The sequence below is a fragment of the Labeo rohita genome, chromosome 3, assembly GCF_022985175.1.
Source record: "Labeo rohita strain BAU-BD-2019 chromosome 3, IGBB_LRoh.1.0, whole genome shotgun sequence".
In the NCBI taxonomy this organism is placed as follows: Eukaryota; Metazoa; Chordata; class Actinopteri; order Cypriniformes; family Cyprinidae; genus Labeo; species Labeo rohita.
Genome location: NC_066871.1, coordinates 15,670,567 through 15,691,779, shown reverse-complemented (window position 1 = coordinate 15,691,779; position 21,213 = coordinate 15,670,567). Strand labels below are relative to the sequence as shown.

Sequence of the window (21,213 nt, the reverse complement as noted above, 5' to 3'; positions counted from 1 at the left end):
AACAGGACATTTACATAATCATACTGAGCTACTAATCAAATCTACAGGCTACAAAAATATTCCTGTTAGGTTTCATATTATTTATTGATTAATTCTTTTTGATGGCTTGATATAACTGATATGCTGTATTGATAAAGAACATCTGACAGGAACAACAGCAAACAATGTAATATGATATGGTTTCTATGCACTTATATATATATGTATTTTTATTATTATTATTATTTTTTTATTAAAGATATTTTAAAGCTCAGCTGCTTGTGGGTTATCACTGTGTTTACTCTTGTGCATCATAAAACAATGTTGTGTCCTTCGTCATATTCTTTCCTTATAGAGTTTTTGCTGCTGTTGAGTCTCTGGTAACTTAAAATTTAGTTTGTCACTGTAACATGTGTAACCACTAATTAACCAAACTTTTAAAGAACACTATGAAAAACTATTACCAGTGTTAAATGATGAAAACTCAATTTTATTATTACATTCATGGGACACAAATTAAGAAAAATATTTTCTGCAATTTATTTTTGTACTTGTTGATTGTACATGTTGCATTTACACATTACATGATGTTGAATAGTTTCAGCAAAACATTCAGCCCTGCTGTGTATAAGTGAGCACATTGAATGTTACTGTTTTCAATCAACTGAAACAATATAATTCAATAAATATATCTATCTGCATACACCTGTGTGAATAAATGGTGCAGTCGCATAGTTTTGTTTCATTCACAGTATTTTGGCCTCTGCTGTCTCACTAAATGAGGATGTGAACATCGTCTCCATAACTGCTCGAGAGACACTTTATAAGCATTTGACCATTTTATTTTAGAAACTAGGTAAACTTAGGTAAACTTGAAGAAATTGTGACAAACATATAATACTTCAGTACAGTAGAATGTATGGCTAGTTAATGTAATACTACTACTACTATTATTGCTAATAATAATAATAATAATAATAATAATAACTATTATAATAAAACATTATTTTTTAAGGAATAATGACAGAATTTTCACAGAGATTTTGTTTTATGCTTTTCTTTTTATGCAAATAACTGTCTACATCTGATTTTCTGTCTCTCTGGATATTTTTGTGCATGCCTCTTGTTGATTTGTGTCACTGTGACTCTCGTGCGCAGTAATACACGGCTGTGTCTTCAGTCTGCATGTTCTGGCCTGTTATTGTCACAGTGCTGCTGGACGTGTCTCTGGAGATACTGAACTTGTTCTTTAGTTTTTCACTATAGTCTGTGCCTCCAGTACAACAAATTATTCCAATTCATTTCAGTCCTCCAGAAGCTTGTCGTATCCAGTGTGTGCAGTAGCTACAGCTAGACAATGAATAGCCTGAGACTTTACAGGAGAGACTTAAAGGTTGACTAGGCTTTAGTTGTTTAGTGTCTGGCTGAGTGAGTTCAATACTGTAGACACCTGGAGAAAGAAGCACGTGACTTCAAAACAATGTTTAACATGAAAATTAATAACAGCATGGTAGCATTTTCTTGTAGCATTCATTATTTTCATGGTCAGATTGGTCGGGAATTCCCTCATTAAAGCAACAAAGTGCAGATGTACGAACTCTGTAAGTAAGAGATTTATTTATCATTAAATATTCTATATAGATTATAAGAAGAGTTATGAGTGCTTAAACACTAGCTAGACAGACTGTGCTCATTTAACGTTAGTTCTTTCTCTTCTCGTTCTTTCATTGCGTGATTCAGTCTATAAAATGCATTTTCTCAAAATTCAGAACATGGCAGAAAATGTATATTTAAATCATTTCATATAGTTAATCAATATCACACGAAGAGTATATATGTATATATGTGTCCGGACAATTTTGTGAGCAGTGCGAGCAAGTTTCTGATGTGAATCCCATTTTAGAAAGTCTTTTCCCAGTGTAGTGTGTTCTGTGAAGAGTGTTATACTGTATGAGCTGAAGGTTGGCGTTTTTAGTCATAGAATAAATATTTTTACAAATTTGAGTCCAGAAGTCAGTATCAGGAGCAATAGAAGGTCTTTTGCCATTTGATTGTTGGTAAAGTTATGGTTTTATTTGAACTGGTTATAATTTTGTATAATTTGGAAAGTAATTTTTACAGGGAGGATATATTACTTAAATTTGCTACTGCGGAAGAAAGTTGAAGATTGATGGTTCTAATGTTGATTTTAAATAAAACAGCTGATTTAAGTCGCAAATAATTGAAGAATTGATTGTTTCCGATACCGTACTCCTGGACTAAGTAGGAAAATGAAACAAAGTTGTTAGACTGAAAAATGTGATTAATATGTATGATGCCTTTGTAGTAAAGGGGACTCATGTCACCAATGACGCTGTGATTTTTGGGTCACACGTCACTCAAGGTGCGGATGTGAGTATATCAGATGACCAGTTCCCACCTTGCTTGGTTCAATGCATCAGTCAAGGACTGTTAATTCGGCAATACCTTCAATAATTTGATAATTGCACTCTGGAGGGAGTTGGTCAACTGATTTATCTGAAAGTTTGGTGGTTTTGCTAGCTAGTAGAGCCTTGGATCATCGACACAAGGAAGACACAATTGTAATAAAATTAATGAAATTTATTAACAATAGATATGCAAGAGTAAATACAACAACTAGTGATAAAACCAATAAATGAATGCACTGCTAATAGATAATAGGTAACTACACATTAAAGAAAATATCAAATAAGTCATAAAACAAATAAATGGAGTGAATACAGAATGGCAGAATGCAATGCTGTTGAGCTGAATTTAGCAATGGAAGAGATTTCTATGGTAATGTTGCTTATGGAAAACCACTTAATGGCTCTGGTAGACTTAATGATAAATAACTGCTTATTTATCTTTGAACAAACAATATAGCTATCGTTTGTAATGCTGACCCCAAGTAAATGTTATCTAAACAGGTTAGAAAACATAGGCTGCAGGTATAAACTAAGCCAAGGTCTTTAGGAAAGAGGTTTGGTAAGTTTATAGTTACGTTCCACGTGGTCGGGTGATCAGTCCGGCGGCAGAGACGTCTTCCACTGGTGATGCAGATTGCGTACAGTGGGGAGGGCACAGAGATGCGTTCCGGTAGCCGTCGATGCGCTGACCTGGAGATTGCTGAACTTCTGTTGTGCCAAAGGGGTCCTTAGAGCATGGACCGGGCAGCTGGGTCAGATGGGTCTTCACAGGGTCCTTTGCAGCTGGGCTGCGTCGTCGAGGAGCTGTGTGTTTCAGGCAGTGTCTGTCTATGCGGAGGTCCTTTGCAGACTGGGCTGCGCTGCTTTCGGAGTGGCAAGAGTCAGACGGGGTCCATCACTGCTGGGTCCTTTGCAACTGAAGGGCAGCCGAATGCAATAAAGAAGGTTACTCAAGAGCTGAGCTGAACCTTAGCTGTCTTGAAGTCTCTTTCCTCGTCAGGCCAGAAACTCAGGACGTTGCATCTGTAAGTGTCCTTTCCCTCGCAGGATTGCAACTCAGAACACAGATGGTCTGTTACAGTCTCTCTGGATGAAAGACTCAGAACGTTGTTGATCTGCTGTTGCGTGTCGGAGACTCAGAACAAGGTGTGTCTTTTGGAAGGGTACATTTATCCCTTTCTGATGAGGAGGAGATTGGAATCTGGCGCCTCTCCATTCCAGGAATGTGATTGGCCACTTGTGTCAGTGGTGGCCATGGTGTTGCCCGCCCTAGTGTGGAACTTATTTGCATATAGTGGAGTACAAAGTTAAACAGTGTCTTTAACATTTTACCCATGCAATATTTCTTTACCAAACCTCTTTCAAATTGTTATGCACATCATGAGGAGCAAAAAGGGGTCCAAACATGATGGGAAACTGCTAAACAATCGCTCATTTATACCATAATATGTTATTAGGCCTGCTTCCGTGAACTGTTATGTTAACAGTCAATGGCCATCAACATAAACCGTACTTTATGTGAGGGTGACGTGAATACGGTTAGGGTTACGTCAATTTAAGGTCTCCAAACATAGGTATGAATGGATTTGAATGGATCTCTGTGGCCTTTCTTTGTTTTGGCCGCTGCTGTTGCATCCAGAGTTCAGAAGGAATTTTTATGGCAATCATTCCTAAACCTTAGGATTGGTGAGGGTCAACCCATAGTCCAATGAGAAGTCCTCTTTTAGGTGGTCATGGGTGCAGGAGGTCTCCCTCCCGGTCCTGCTAGAGGTGTCTGGCAGTTGTCATGGCATCTTATCTGATGTTTCTGAACATTTGTTTATTCTACTCCACCAAGATCCAATCACAGTGTGGCACATCTCCCTCCAAACCTGGCAGTTAGGAAGGGCTCTGCCATAAACTGATCCTTGGAATGCCATCTCGACTGTTGTTCACTACACCTTTTTCTACCCATTTATGGAAATTGAGTGCTTTTTTCATACTTGTGAAGTCAGGGTTGTTCCAGAGTGGGGTGAGGTTAGATGAGCCTGATTGGAGTTTGTTATTTGGTGATATTTCCACCAGGCTGTCAGGGCCAAAGCTATTGTCACGGCTTTAAAGCATGAGTGATGTTTAAAGGACTGACTGATATTTGATATTTTATAACTGGAAAGCAATACCATTGCCCATTGTGACTGCCCATCCAGTCACAATGGGCAATGGTAAACAAACTTGGCTTGTTGTCCTTAATGGAGGCTCAAACCCAAGGCTCGGCTTGAGCGCAGAGTTCGAACCACCACCATTTTTTTTTCTATTTTAACAATTTCAGTAGTTCTAAAACTTTTTACTGTACTGGACGTCTTCAGTCATTTTAATGTGCTGTTCAGTCTTTATACATTATCATTCAAATTATTATGATGTTGCTTATGAAGCAATATTGTGTTTCTGGCTGCTACTGTTAAACAACAAGATGACCTATAAATCTTATCTTCCACATATTGTAAAGAAAGAGCAAATGAGGGTGAAGTACTGCAAAAACTGATGATCGTTGAGTTTTATTGGTTTCTTTATTTTGGTACAAATTATTTTTAGTGATTAGACTGGGGAAAATTATCAGACTTAATTTGTAATATGATGATGATGTTTTTGTACAGGGAGTCTGTCGGTGTCTGTCACTGTGTTTGGCACAATAATACACAGCTGTGTCTTCAGCTTTCATATTCTTTCCTTGCAGTGTTATTGTGTTACTGGAAGTGTCTCTGGTGATACTGAACTTGTTTCTCAGAGAATCCTTGTAGAATAAGTCTCCATCACTTTCAATTAATCCAATCCACTCCAGAGCTTTTCCTGCAGGCTGACGAATCCAGGCTGTATGCTCACTTGTAACTGAATATGAGACTTTACAGTTGATAGTGAGAGTGGCATCAGGACGGACAGTCAGAGACTCAGGCTGAGTGAGTTCATATGAATCAATACCTGTATCAAAACAAATTATATCAGTTCATAAGAAAGCATGACATTTAAAAACCGTTAACAAGCCTTTTAGCAACAACATGATGTATCACACAGAAAGTAAAGTAAACTTACAGGATATCACTGCCAGAAGCAACAGTAAAGATGAAGAGATCATGGTTTGTTTCACAGCACAGTTTGAATGAACTGAAGTGATTCTTCACTCCCTCTAGTGATCAGATGAATGTATAAACTGACTCATGTCTGCTGTTTAAATATGCAACAGGACATTTACATAATCATACAGAGCTGTTAATGAACTTCACATGCATCACACTGTCCTGAACATTATTTAAAAAAAAAAAAAAAGCTTTTAGTTTTGAATTTAATAAAGTTATTATTTACATGAACAGAGTCTATGAGCAGAAAATGAAAACAGTTTGCAGACATTGTGACTGTAAGTAATTAATTTTTTTTAACATTTTTTTGAACACCTGGAAGTGACAAAAAAATAATTTATTGCTTATATTAAAATATTTATGGAATATATAAGAAATTAAGAAATATTGACTAACTGACAAAAAATATGTTTACTTTTCTCTGTTTTATTTTACTTTTGTTAAGATGTATTTTATTTCAAGTAAAATTTTTTATGGTTTTAGTTTTAGTTGACTGTAATAACACTGATTCTGAAAGTATGGTTCTGTTGGACCTACATCAGAAAGACTATACATTATTAAATTATGTTAGCAATATGTTTTAATATGTTGCATTAAGTCTTCAACATCTCTCATCTGCTAAAATCTATTTTTCATCATATGAAGGCAGAAAGTGCCCTCTTTTGTAATATCAGCAGTATTCCCACCAAAGATTAATAATTTTGACTTTAACTTTCACTTTATAGCTGACTATACATAGCAAATAGTTACATGTAATCTAAAATTGTCCTTCATGTGGTAAAGTCTAATGAACTGGTTGTATTCAAGTCAAAAATATTATTCAATCTGATTAAACTAAACTGACTGTACTATTAGGTGTCATCCATTCATTTCTCAGACATTTATTGGACTGTAAACCACTGATGTAGTAAGAGTAATTTTCATATTCTTACAGTAGGTATGGGGGACTTTTTATTGCTTGTTTTATTCAAGATGTTTTTGAGCAGAACTGCTTGTGTTTTGTATCACTGTGTGTGCTCTCTCTCCGGCACAGTAATACACAGCTGTGTCCTCAGTCTGCATATTCTGTCCTCGCAGAGTCACTGTGCTGCTGGAAGTGTCTCTTGTAATTTGAAATCTACTTTTCAGTTTATTACTGTAATATGTGTCACCACCACCACATATCGCTGCAACCCATTCCAGGGCTTTTCCTGCAGGCTGTCGTATCCAGTGAGTGCAGTAGCTGCTGTCAGTCAGTGAATATCCAGAGATTTTACAGGACAGTGTCAAAACCTGACCAGGACTTAAGACAAGAGATTCAGTCTGGGTCAGTTCAACACAGTGGACACCTGAGGGGAAAAAAAATATGGCCAGATATAATAGAGATATGACAACATTATGTTTAACCATGAAGTATCTCTATAGAAGCTACACGACTTACAGGAAACAGCTGCCAGCAGCAGCAACAACCAGAGAGATGAGGAGATCATGGTTTGAGACGTGTGAGAACAAGCTGCTTCTTCTTATCCTTATACTCAAATAAAGAGGAGGAGGAGGATCATTTGCATACCGTTCTGCATATGTCAGTATTATACATCTGAAAGGTTTTGTCAAGTCTGTGAATTTACTTTGACAATGTTAGTAACTGTCAGTGAACATATCCAACTGTCATCAGAGCTGGTGATCACATCCGCTCAAACAAGAATTTTGAGATTATGTGGCATTATACGATGAGCTTTACTATTTTAATGATGAAAAAGTAATTACTATAATATTTATGATTAGGAACCATGTGCACTGTTTAAAGCAGTTTGTTGATTCACTGTGAGAGTGATTTCATGCTTTCAGAAGAAAAATAAAGATGATCATTATATGTTTGATCTCCTAAATTATACAGTAATTCTTTCTGGGGTTTTTTTTTTATTTTTATTATTATTATTATTTGATTTGTCTATTTTTTGTGTATTTCCTCGTTCTAGAATAAGTCTGTGAATTTACTGGTGGGGTTTTACAGTGACTCTTTCTGCAAGGTAAATAGTTACGCCAGTAGGTGACTGAGTTGTTATGTTCCCAATCCCCAGTCTAGGATTGGGGCAGGAGTAACAAATAAACTAAAGCGTAAAAAGAACTACTGAAAAAAAAAAAGAATACTAAAACATGGAGGAATCATTCCAGTCCTCTGCCCCAGAAATACAATACAACGCTTAACTTAGTTTGAGCGCTTGGTAACACTTTATAATAATGTTAAGTTGTAAGTCATTTATAAGCAATTAGTTAATGATGAAATAATCATTTACAAAACATTTCTAAAAGATTACTTAGTGATATGCTAACAATTTGTGTATGTTTTGTTAATTCATTTACAAGTAATTTACAAGTAATTAGTTAATAATTAACTAATCATTTACAAAACATGACTATGCATTCATAAACGATTAATAAGTGATTGTTAGTATTTTCATCTATGCTTTGTAGATGAAGTTATAAATCATTTACCAGTGATTAGATAATGATGAACTAAAAATGTACAAAACATCACTATATGTTCACAAGTGATTAAGTAGTATGCTAATGATTTACAAATCAGTCATAAGTTATCTTAAAAAAAATAGCATATCATGAAATAATCAAACAGATCCTTAGTTAATGGTTAATAAGTTACTAGTTAATTTATTATTAGTCAATTATAAATAATTGAAATGTCAATCACTGAAATGTTTACCCTCCATTGAAGATCACATCATAAATAAATCATTTACAAATCTTTCTGCATCCCCTAATCTAAAGTGTAAACTATTCATCAGTTGTAAATGTTTTACTCATCATTCATAGATTTTCCTCACCAGCGTGTATACCCACACAACCTGTAACTTTTGTAAAGTTTGTAAGTTTGTAAAACATTTACAACTGATGAGTAGTTTACACTTTAGATTAGGGGATGCAGAAAGATTTGTAAATGATTCATTCATGTGTTTACACAACAGGTTTTGAATATTTGTTGTGTGTACTGCAATATAAAGGCTGACTGGAGAGGGTCAAGATGGTAAACACATGGAGTATTTTAGCGCTGTGCATCTGATGTGATCTTCAGTGGAGGGTAAAACTGGTTCACATTATCACTAGATCCCACACACTCCACACAGAACACAAGTCTGTGCTGATGAGAGAAAGGGTTTACACGTTTATTCACTTGACAGCAAATAATTTATTATTATTTAAAAAAATAGTTTTAGAATAATTGCATTTGTGTGCTTTTCAACATATCACTTATTAATCATTTATAAACACATAGTCATGTTTTGTAAATGATTAGTTCTTTATTAACTAATTACTTGTAAATGATCTTGTAATTGACTTTTAAATGAATTAACAAAACATACACAAATTGTTAGCATATCACTCATTAATTATTTGTCAATGTTTTGTAAATGATTATTTCATCATTAACTAATCACTTATAAATGACTTACTACTGAACATTATTATAAAGTGTTACCGAGTGGTTTTATTTAGTAATTCACAAAATAAACAGGGAAGCAACAGTCTTCAGGAGAGAGCCAGTCCAAAACAACAAACAAAACAGCAGCTAACTAATGGGAGGAGTACTAAATAACCTACCTGGGTAAAAGAAAAGAAATAAACAACAAAGGCTTTCCTCAACTCCCTCACTAACCCAAAAAAACAGGGAAAAATGTCAAGTACAAAATAAAATGGCACCCTCTCCCTACAGCTTCCAACCTAAGCTTAGAATAATCAAACAACAAAATTACAATACCTTCTAATACTTTAACAAATGAATATTAAATTAAAGTTGTACACACTGTGTGCAGTATACAACACTGCTGGTCAACCAGATTTCAATTAAAACTCTAAAGTTATAGTTCAACAGTTCAACTTTTCAAGAGAATGCACCACAATCTACATAAAGAAAAAGAATCGACACAATCGACACAAGAATCGACAGGGGAGAAGTGAACCTCACTCCACATTGCTTCTTTGCTCTTTTGTCTTCTTCTTTTGCCTCCTCTGCAGCACACTCTCTGATGAGCAACTGCCAAGCAAGCAGAGAGAGAGTGAAAGAGAGAGAGAGAGGGAGACAGAGAGAGAGAGAGAGCACACAGGGAAACACCACCACAACCAAAATGGGCAGGGAAAACACACCTTAGTCATTAATATTAATATTATACATCCTCAGGATGTAAAAGAGTGAATCATTAAGTCATTTATCAAACCAATTTATTAAAAACCCCTGATTCATTCAGGATTCAGGAACTAAATACCTCTGTGTTGCTTAGAGAAGTGATGGTTAATTGTGCCTTTTACTGGCAGCGATTAACTGGCAACACTGTGTCTAAAAGGCAGGTTACTCAACATTAACTTAATATTTATCAAACTGCTGTATAAAACTTTGTTTTGAATATAATTATGCGTTAACGTGCATCTTCATACCAATGGCTAAATCTCAGCTGGACTCTACTGATAACAACAGCCCTCTTGCTTGTGTGATACTGTTCAGTTAGTAATTACGTGATGCTGATTGTCACCTTGATTGTGGTTCAGTAACATGCAGGTAAGGAGCAGTTAGGGGCGGATCACAGCATTTCGAAGTATGCATAATTTAAGCAGCTCTTCAACAGTGTTGGGCACATACCTTTAAAAAAGTAATTAGTTATAGTTACTAGTTGCTTCTCACAAATAGTAACTGAGTTAGTAACTGAGTTACATCATTATAAAAGTAACTAATTACCAGGCAAAGTAACTATTGCTTTACTTAAAAAAAATTCTAATTTAATATAACTATAAAATAAATATAAAACATTGTACACTAATCTACACTATTTTAATGTTGTTGTGGGCAGTGTTGGGAATGTCACTTTGAAAAGTAATTAGTTATAGTTACTTGTTTCTTCTTACAAATAGTAACTGAGTTAGTAAAAGAGTTACGTCATTATAAAAGTAACTAATTACCAGGGAAAGTAACTATTGTGTTGCTTTAAAAAAATAAATAAATATATTAAATAACTTGGATGACCCCAATATTAAATATGTTAAATGAATGAAATTTTAATGAAATTAATTGCATTTTTAGTTTACTCACCAGACTAATATTAAATATCTGATATAATATTATAATTATAATTAGCATTCAACTTTAGCCATTAGAACTTTAGTAATTAGAATAACCATGTATGAATGCATGTTTGTCATGTTGACTGAACTTAGCACTGGTGGTGATATTGTTTGTAATTTAGTGTTTCTATGAACGTCTTGTTATTACCGCGAATTCTACTATTAATAACAATATTAAACACACTAAGGTTTAATGAGCTGCTGGGTTCATGAATATTAATCACGTTGTCTGCATTCGCTCTAACTTGATTTGCTGTAGTCAAAACAGGGACGATAACAGGTGAGCGCCAGCCAATGAGATGTTTGCACATTAGCTCCGCCTACTACCGGAGAAACCAGCAGTTCTTAAAAGCTGAAGAATTCCAAAGGAGGAAAATACAACAAAGAATATATTTTACACGTAGCGCATCCATTCTGCATGGTATAAGACTCTGTCGCTCTGTATCTATTTCTTTGCGTGTGTGTGAGACAAGGTGACGGCTAGTCGTGTGCCTTCACAATAGAGTTTACAGCTCATCAAATACAGGTACGCTGCGCATCCATTCAGATGAACTGAAAAATAAAATTATAATAATATTATAATAATTGATAGTAACGCCGAATTTATTGGCAGTAATGGTAACGGTGTTGTAACATAGGAAACAGTAATTCATTTGATTACTCGTTACTGAAAAACTAACGCCGTTTATTTATAACACCGTTATTCCCATCACTGCTCTTCAAGCACATAGAGGCAGTGTTGTATTTGAAACATTTGAAATTTAAAATTGCACATTTTTAATTACAACCCACATTGTTAGAATGTGCATTATAATTTAACATCCCTATGCAATGAAATGTGGCTGATTAGTCAATATTCATCATCTGTATGTGAATGAGGAAGTAGTTTTTGTATTGCTCTGACACTGAATTCATTCACTGTGACTCTCTTGCACAGTAATACACAGCAGTGTCTTCAGTCTTGAGGCTGTTCATCTGTAGGTACAGTTGACTGCTGGAATCATCTCTGGACACTGTGAACCTGCCCTGAACTGACTGGGAATAGTAGATCGGAGAACTGCCTGTGTCGATGTATGCAATCCACTCCAGTCCTTTTCCAGGGCTCTGTCTGATCCAGCTCAGATCGAGGCCACTGAAAGTAAATCCAGTTATTGTACATGTAAGTCTGTGAGATTCTCCTGGTTTTTTAACCACTGCTTCAGACTGAGTGAATGTCTGACATTCAATACCTGTGGAAAAAGAAACAATATTACATGCAATGAAGTATAATCTTACATTTTTGTACTATTGTTGTTTATGTAGTGACTTACATGGTAAAACTGTCAAAATTACAAATATAAAAAACATTTTTAACATGGTGTATGGTAAGTTTAAACCAGAAAGACAGTCTTTGTTTCCAGATTTCAGATGTGTGTTCAGATCACAAAGATGGACGTCACATTTAAAGAAGTAAGGTGATTTGCATATTCAAATCAGAGAAATGATGATATAAAATGACAGATATGTGGTGCAGATTAAGATGTTTTATGTTTGATCTATATAAACAGAATATTATTTTTCTACACATCCTTAAATAAGGAGGGGTCATGAAAGATTTGCCTCGTGGCCTGATATTGCAAATTTACCATTGGGAAATCCACTCTCTTCAGAAACAAAAGCATTTAGTCTGATTTGATTCTTTGCTTCATGCATTAATATTCGTCCCTACAGATAACTGCAGCATATTTCATAAAGAAAACTGCACTGCACAAGCAAAGGCTGCATGTTGCTTGAGAGCTAGTTTGAGTTCTGCTCATTTCTTGCTATTACCACTATAATATGCTTATCTAGAAATGATACATACACCACAGATATGAGATTATGTATGAAGCTACAAGCAACAGTATGAATTTACTTTTGTGCTAAACCAGCACTAGGCTTCAGATCAGCAGTGCATCCTGGAAAAATTAAGTTTTTATTGTTTTATTTTGAGAAGTTTAGAAGAAAGTATTGTGCGACTGTATGAGTCACTGTGTAGTTTCTGTGTGTGTAGTGGACGACTTCTTGTGTTGCACTGAACCCTACTGACACAGATGAGAACTGCAGTTTTAAACTATACTGTAAGTGTGTCTAGACCAGTTTTTGTACCATTGTCACACACCTTAGTGTCACTGTGCTTCTCTTGCACATAAATACACAGCTGAGTGCCTCTTCTGTCAGTCCAGACAGTTTCAGATACATCATGCTTTTTGAATCATCTCTGCTGATTTCAAGCCTCCCCTTAAAAGAATCTTCCTTATGTCCACTTCCAGAACTATAGCGCAGATCCATCCACACAAGTGATTTTCCAGCTTGTTGTCTGATCCAGTGCATGCTACAGCAGCCAAAGCTGAATCCGGATCCTCTACAGGACAGAGTCAGAGTTTCTCCAGGCTTTTTCACAACTGTGCTTTCAATAGACTCCATTGTTTGACATTGCAGGCCTGTAAAGAGAAAGTAGAATTTTTTTTAGAAAAAAAAATGTATCAATCAATCTATCTGTCTATCTATCTATCTATCTATCTATCTATCTATCTATACACACACACTTTATTAACTCACAGTTTAGATTGAACAAAATTAGTAATAAAGGTATATTCTTCATCTTGTGAGTGTTTATATGACTCTACAGCTTCACTCAGTTCAGCAGGATATAAATACTTGCAGCCTATCATAGATTATTTTGAATATGCATAATGAGGAAATGATGGAAGATCAGATGACCTTTTACACAAAGGCGATAACCAGAATCCAGTGTTTGCAGGGCGTATTAACATTCCAGTTTCTTTTACCTAGAATGTTTGTGAAATTAAATTTATCTCATAACATTTTTGAAGAACTAAAAAAAAAAAATAATGATGTTTATATTAATGCTTGATTAAATGTTGAGAAGGTATTTAAAAGAAAATGTGATTGTGTGAGTCACTGTGAAGTGAACTTTACTTGGATTCTACTGCAACCTACTGTCACAGATGAGAAATGCAGTTTTACACTGCAAGTGTGTTTGTGTAAACCTATTTTTCTATCATTTGCACACAGGTTTATGTAACTGTTTGTCTTGCACAGAAATACACAGCTGAATCCTCCTCTGCGAGTCTAGACAGTTTCAAATACACCATGTTTTTTAAATTGTCTCTAGTCATTTCCATTCATCCCTCAAAACTTTTGGCTTAGTCTTGTCCTCGTCCACTACCCCACACCTGGCCCATCCACACCAGTGCTCTTTCAGGCTGCTGTCTGACCAGTGTTGCACTGTATATATATCACCTTTAATTGTAGTTGCATTTATTAATGTTATCTATGTAGAATTCATTTGTGTATCAGTGCAATTTATTCACTAAGTGCTTTTTCTGCGGTATTTAAAAAGCTGTAAACAGTTTAATGCGCATACGCCACAGAGTACGCTGATGCGATACACCACAGATAGAGCTGTTTACCATTTAATTTAGTGTATATAGCATAGCGAGTTTGATTTCTTCTATTTATTTACCTGTTCAATTGTGTATTTGCTAAATATTCATCATGTATATTTGTATTTACTTTTCATTTTCTGTTTTATAGAAAAACCACACATACAAACCCTTGTTAATCACTGAGTTGTTGTGCTGACAAATAAACGGGTTACTCCCATATTTCAAACCTTTGACCCTGTGGTGGGTTTCGAACCTAACCAGCAATTTACATAAATGAGACTCTGCTACTAAAGCAAACTCATTTTTTTTTAATATTACTAAAACCCTGTATAAATATGTATAATAATATGTGAATAAATAATTAGGATAATTGTGTCAGATTTGTAATTGAATGAGGTCTGATCTGGAGTGTTGTGGTTCTGAAGTATAGTTGTAAGGAGGTGAAAAATATTCTAGGGATATGTAGTCTGTAAGCAAATTTTTCCAATGTGTTATGTGAATAGTGTTTTGGGATTTCCAGTTCAAGAAGATAGTTTTCTTGGCGATGGCTAAAGCTACAAGTAGTATCCTTTTGTTTGTTATTTCCTGACTGAGAGTTGATAGCAGTGTTCGAATTGAGGGACCCCCCATAACACCCCCAAAAAAATATACTTGGGGCGTCCCCTGGTTTTTCAATAAAAATAAAATACTTCATACATAAAACTAGTGAAAATTAAATGAAAAGATTGGATTGCTGTATTAAATTTAGACCTGCTCACGTTAAATCATATTTTATTTTTACGCGTTTTTACAGCGTTGCGCATTATAACCAATCACACACGACTGTGGTGAGTTTAGAGTGTAGTGGCCAATCAGAGGCGTTCAGAACAGTCATTGTGAAACCTGGAGTTTTGGTCAGATTTGAACAGATTGAAGCAACAAAGTGCAGATGTACGAACTCTGTAAGTAAGAGATTTATTTATCATTAATTATTCTATATAGATTATAAGAAGAGTTATAAGTGCTTAAACACTAGCTAGACTGACTGTGCTCATTTAACGTTAGTTCTTTCTCTTCTCGTTCTTTCATTGTGTGATTCAGTCTATAAAATGCATTTTCTCAAAATTCACGACATGGGGGCAGAAAATGTATATTTAAATAATTTCATATAGTTAATCAATATCACACGAAGAGTGCCTTTTTTGTTGCAAAAATCACAAGTGCGATATTGATTTTATACAACAGTTCAATAAACTATAAGTTCATATTAAGAGACTTACGTTTTAGACACCATATGGCCTATTTTTGCTCTATTTCGCCAACAAGAATCATTCCAAACATAGACACTGTTTTGCGTCTCTAAACAACATGAGGAGTTTCGTTCCTGAATGAATCAACCGTTTAATTGATTCGGTTCAATCACTGTGACTCGCTTATTAACTGTGACTTACTGACACCTACTGGCGGTTGTAATTCCATATTTAAAGCACCTTTTCATTTTTTTAAATAATTTTATTATTAAAACACTTTTCATGCGTTTGTAACTGCAGGTTAAATGCATTCATGTCCTGCATAAACAGTGGGTAAATGCCATTTCAGATGCAGCGTTTGTGTTTCCTCTATATTGATAAGATGAATTTTGTTGATAATGTTTGTATTTGTGTGATATTATGTTATTCTAAGTGACTTTGATGCAAATGATTTATATAAGGTTTATTTATTTTATTTTTTAGGGGGACCCTCAAGAGCTTTAACGCAATTCGAACACTGGTTGATAGATCACCCAGTAGACAGAGTAAGGGGTATAATGGGATTCAGTGACTTTTTTCCAAAAGTGTTTAATGGGTGGCCAGTGCCATGTGGCGTGGATATATGTGTCCGGACAATTTTGTGAGCAGTGCGAGCAAGTTTCTGATGTGAATCCCATTTTAGAAAGTCTTTTCCCAGTGTAGTGTGTTCTGTGAAGAGTGTTATACTGTATGAGCTGAAGGTTGGCGTTTTTAGTCATAGAATATTTTTACAAATTTGAGTCCAGAAGTCAGTATCAGGAGCAATAGAAAGGTCTTTTCCCATTTGATTTTGGTAAAGTTATGGTTTTATTTGAATTGTTTATAATTTTGTATAATTTGGAAAGTAATTTTTACAGGGAGGATATATTTATTAAATCTGCTACTGCGGAAGGAAGTTGAAGATTGATGGTTCTAATGTTGATTTTAAATAAAACAGCTGATTTAAGTCACAAATAATTGAAGAATTGATTGTTCCCAATACCGTACTCCTGGACTAAGTAGGAAAATGAAACAAAGTTGTTAGACTGAAAAATGTGATTAATATGTATGATGCCTTTTTCTACCCATCTACCCAGTCTGCATATTCTGTCCTTGTAGAGTCACTGTGTTACTGGAAGTGTCTCTTGTAATTTGAAATCTACTTTTCAGTTTATCACTGTAATATGTGCCACCATCACTACATATCTCTCCAACCCATTCCAGAGCTTTTCCTGCAGGCTGTCGTATCCAGTGAGTGCAGTAGCTGCTGTCAGTCAGTGAATATCCAGAGATTTTACAGGACAGTGTCAAAACCTGACCAGGACTTAAGACAAGAGATTCAGTCTGGGTCAGTTCAACACAGTGGACACCTGAGGGGAAAAATATGTCCAGACATGTTAGAGATATGACAACGTTATGTATAACCATGAGTGTTTTTAATATGAAGTATTGCTATAGAAGCTATAAAGACTTACGAGAAACAGCTGCCAGCAGCAGCAACAACCAGAGAGATGAGGAGATCATGGTTTGAGACGTGTGAGAACAAGCTGCTTCTTTTCATCCTTATACTTCTTATAAAGAGGAGAAGTAGGAATATTTACATAAAATTGCATATGCAAACTAGTAAATGAGTATCTACATATCATATTCTTATATATGATTTTGTATTGTGGGCTATATATACTGTATAAATATATATGTTTTTATTTACATTTCTTTCAGAAGCACTGACATTTAATGAAACTTTATTATATATATATATTTTTTTTTATTTACTTCAGGTCATTCATGGCATATATATCAGCAATCATGATGTTTAAATAGTATATTCTAGTTAAATCTAGGTGAATATGGGCCAGTATATCATCCATTAGGATCATCCATAATATTAAATTACCATAATATTTAGCTTGTAGTTTAATTTCCATTAAAAGTAATTTTTTACCCATTATATGGTTTAAGCCTCCACTCCACCTGAATTTTGAATTTGAATGAGAATGTTCACAAGTTCTATATTTTTTTTTCTATTTTAACAATTTCAGTAGTTCTAAAATGTACAATTCTTAATGTACCTTGACGTCTTCAGTCATTTTAATGTGCTGTTCAGTCTTTATACATTATCATTCAAATTATTATGATGTTGCTTATGAAGCAATATTGTGTTTCTGGCTAATGCTGTTAAACAACAAGATGACCTATAAATCTTATCTTCCACATATTGTAAAGAAAGAGCAAATGAGGGTGAAGTACTGCAAAAACTGATGATTGTTGAGTTTTATTGGTTTCTTTATTTTGGTGCAAATTATTTTTAGTGATTAGACTGGGGAAAATTATGAGACTTAATTTGTAATATGATGATGATGTTTTTGTACAGGGAGTCTGTTGGCGTCTGTCACTGTGTTTGTCTGGCACAATAATACACAGCTGTGTCTTCAGCTTTCATATTGTTTCCTTGCAGTGTTATTGTGTTACTGGAAGTGTCTCTGGTGATACTGAACTTGTTTCTCAGAGAATCCTTGTAGAATAACCTTCCATCACTCCAGATATATCCAACCCACTCCAGAGCTTTTCCTGCAGGCTGACGAATCCAGCCTGTACCATAGTCAGTAACTGAATATGAGACTTTACAGTTGATAGTGAGAGTGGCATCAGGACGGACAGTCAGAGACTCAGGCTGAGTGAGTTCATATGAATCAATACCTGTATCAAAACAAATTATTAATAAGGAAGCATGACATTTAAAAACTGTTAACAAGCCTTTTAGCAACAAAATAATGTATCACACAGAAAGTAAAGTAAACTTACAGGATATCACTGCCAGAAGCAACAGTAAAGATGAAGAGATCATGGTTTGTTTCACAGCACAGTTTGAATGAACTGAAGTGATTCTTCACTCCCTCTAGTGATCAGATGAATGTATAAACTGAAGATGAATGTATAAATGTATAAACTCATGTCTGCTGTTTAAATATGCAACAGGACATTTACATAATCATACAGAGCTGTTAATGAACTTCACATGCATCACACTGTCCTGAACATTATTTAAAAAAAAAAAAAAAAAAAAAAAAAAGCTTTTAGTTTTGAATTTAATAAAGTTATTATGTACATGAACAGAGTCTATGAGCAGAAAATGAAAACAGTTTACAGACATTGTGACTGTAAGTAATTACATTTTTTAACATCAGCTGAACACCTGGAAGTGACAAAAATATAATTTATTGCTTATATTAAAATATTTATGGAATATATATGAAATTGAGAAATATTGACTAGCTGACAAAAAATATGTTTACTTTTCTCTATTTTATTTTACTTTTGTTAAAATGTATTTTATTTCAAGTAACATTTTTTATGGTTTTAGTTTTAGTTGACTGTAATAACACTGATTCTGAAAGTATGGTTCTGTTGGACCTACATCAGAAAGACTATACATTATTAAATTATGTTAGCAATATGTTTTAATGTGTTGCATTATTTCTTCAACATCTCTCATCTGCTAAAATCTATTTTTCATCATATGAGGCAGAGAGTGCCCTCTATTGTAATATCAGCAGTATTCCCACCAAAGATTAATAATTTTGACTTTAACTTTCACTTTATAACTGACTATACATAGCAAATAGTTACATGTAATCTAAAATTGTCCTTCATGTGGTAAAGTCTAATGAACTGGTTGTATTCAAGTCAAAAATATTATTCAATCTGATTAAACTAAACTGACTGTACTATTAGGTGTCATCCATTAATTTCTCGGACATTTATTGGACTGTAAACCACTGATGTAATAAGAGTAATTTTCGTATTCTTACAGTAGGTATGGGGGACTTTTTATTGCTTGTTTCATTCAAGATGTTTTTGAGCAGAACTGCTTGTGTTTTGTATCACTGTGTGTGCTCTCTCTCCGGCGCAGTAATACACAGCTGTGTCCTCAGTCTGCATATTCTGTCCTCGCAGAGTCACTGTGCTGCTGGAAGTGTCTCTTGTAATTTGAAATCTACTTTTCAGTTTATTACTGTAATATGTGTCACCACCACCACATATCGCTGCAACCCATTCCAGAGCTTTTCCTGCAGGCTGACGAATGAAGTTAGTGCAGTAGCTGCTGTCAGTCAGTGAATATCCAGAGATTTTACAGGGCAGTGTCAAAACCTGACCAGGACTTAAGACAAGAGAATCGGTCTGGGTCAGTTCAACACAGTGGACACCTGAGGGGAAAAAAATATGGCCAGATATAATAGAGATATGACAACATTATGTTTAACCATGAAGTATCTCTATAGAAGCTACGAAGACTTACAGGAAACAGCTGCCAGCAGCAGCAACAACCAGAGAGATGGTTAACTGGTGGGGATTTTGCAGTGACTCTTTCTGCAGGGTAAATCATTATGCCAGTATGTGGCGACAAGTGATTGTGTTTATGAGTGAATCATTGAGTCATTTATCAAACCGATTTATTAAAAACCCCTGATTCATTCAGGATTCAGGAAGTAAATACCACTGTGTTGCTTAGAGAAGTGATGGTTAATTGTGCCTTGACTTAGATTGATGCTGTTTTTGTTAACGGAGCGATTAACTGGCAACACTGTGTCTAAAAGGCAAGTTACTCTATATTAACTTAATATTTATCAAACTGCTGTATAAAACTCTTTTGTTTTGAATATAATTATGACTGCGTTAATGTGCGTCTTCATACCAATGGCTAAATCTCAGCTGTACTTTACTGATAACAACAGCCCTCTTGCTTGTGTGATACTGTTCAGTTAGTAATTATGTGATGCTGATTGTCACCTTGATTGTGGTTCAGTAACATGCAGGTAATGAGCAGTTAGGTACAGACCACAGCATTTTAGAGTATGCATAAGTTAAGCACAGCTCTTCAAGCACATAGAGGCAGTGTTGTATTTGAAACATTTGAAATTTAAAGTTGCACATTTTAATTACAACCCACATTGTTAGAATGTGCATTATAATTTAACATCCCTATGCAATGAAATGTGGCTGATTAGTCAATATTCATCATCTGTATGTGAATGAGGAAGTAGTTTTTGTATTGCTTTGACACTGAACTCATTCACAGTGACTCTCTTACACAGTAATACACAGCAGTGTCTTCAGTCTTGAGGCTGTTCATCTGTAGGTACAGTTGACTGCTGGAATCAGCTCTGGACACTGTGAACCTGCCCTGAACTGACTGGGAATAGTAGATCGGAGAACTGCCTGTGCTGATGTATGCAATCCACTCCAGTCCTTTTCCAGGGCTCTGTCTGATCCAGTTCAGATAGAGACCGCTGAAAGTAACTCCAGTTATTGTACATATAAGTCTGTGAGATTCTCCTGGTTTTTTAACCACTGCTTCAGACTGAGTGAATGTCTGACATTCAATACCTGTGGAAAAAGAAACAATATTACATGCAATGAAGTATAATGTTACATTTTTTGCACTACTGTTGTTTATGTAGTGACTTACGTGGTAAAACTGTTAGAATTACAAATATGAGAAACTTTTTTAACATGGTGTATGGTAAGTTTAAACCAGAAAGACAGCCTTTGTTTCCAGATTTCAGATGTGTGTTCAGATCACAAAGATGCATGTCACATTTAAAGAAGTAAGGTGATTTGCATATTCAAATCAGAGAAATGATATAAAATGACAGATATTTGGTCCAGATTAAGATGTTTTATGTTTGATCTATATAAACAGAACATTATTATTTTTCTACTTTTAGAGATAAATGCCATTATTGTGCATTGTATTACTTTTATATTTATGTTCTTTAATACAACTGCTTTTCATTTTAATGTGAAATTCAAATAGGAACATAATAATTATCGATATAGCAGACATTTTCTAACTTCACAGTACAGTTTTGAAGGGCATAACCTGGAAAGTGTTTAAAACCACTGA

General features: G+C 34.9%; 2 gene segments (V, D, J or C); both read right to left on the bottom strand.

Annotated features, from left to right (window-relative positions):
- Nucleotides 1-2,979: 2,979 nt before the first annotated feature.
- LOC127158719 (Ig heavy chain V region 5A-like) lies at nucleotides 2,980-5,597 on the bottom strand. The segment is given in 3 exon segments: nucleotides 2,980-3,212; nucleotides 5,040-5,363; nucleotides 5,475-5,597. Coding segments are annotated over 3 exon segments (600 nt in total).
- Nucleotides 5,598-11,542: 5,945 nt separating this feature from the next.
- LOC127158709 (Ig heavy chain V region 914-like) lies at nucleotides 11,543-20,867 on the bottom strand. The segment is given in 2 exon segments: nucleotides 11,543-11,856; nucleotides 20,776-20,867. Coding segments are annotated over 2 exon segments (360 nt in total).
- Between the last annotated feature and the right edge of the window lie 346 nt (nucleotides 20,868-21,213).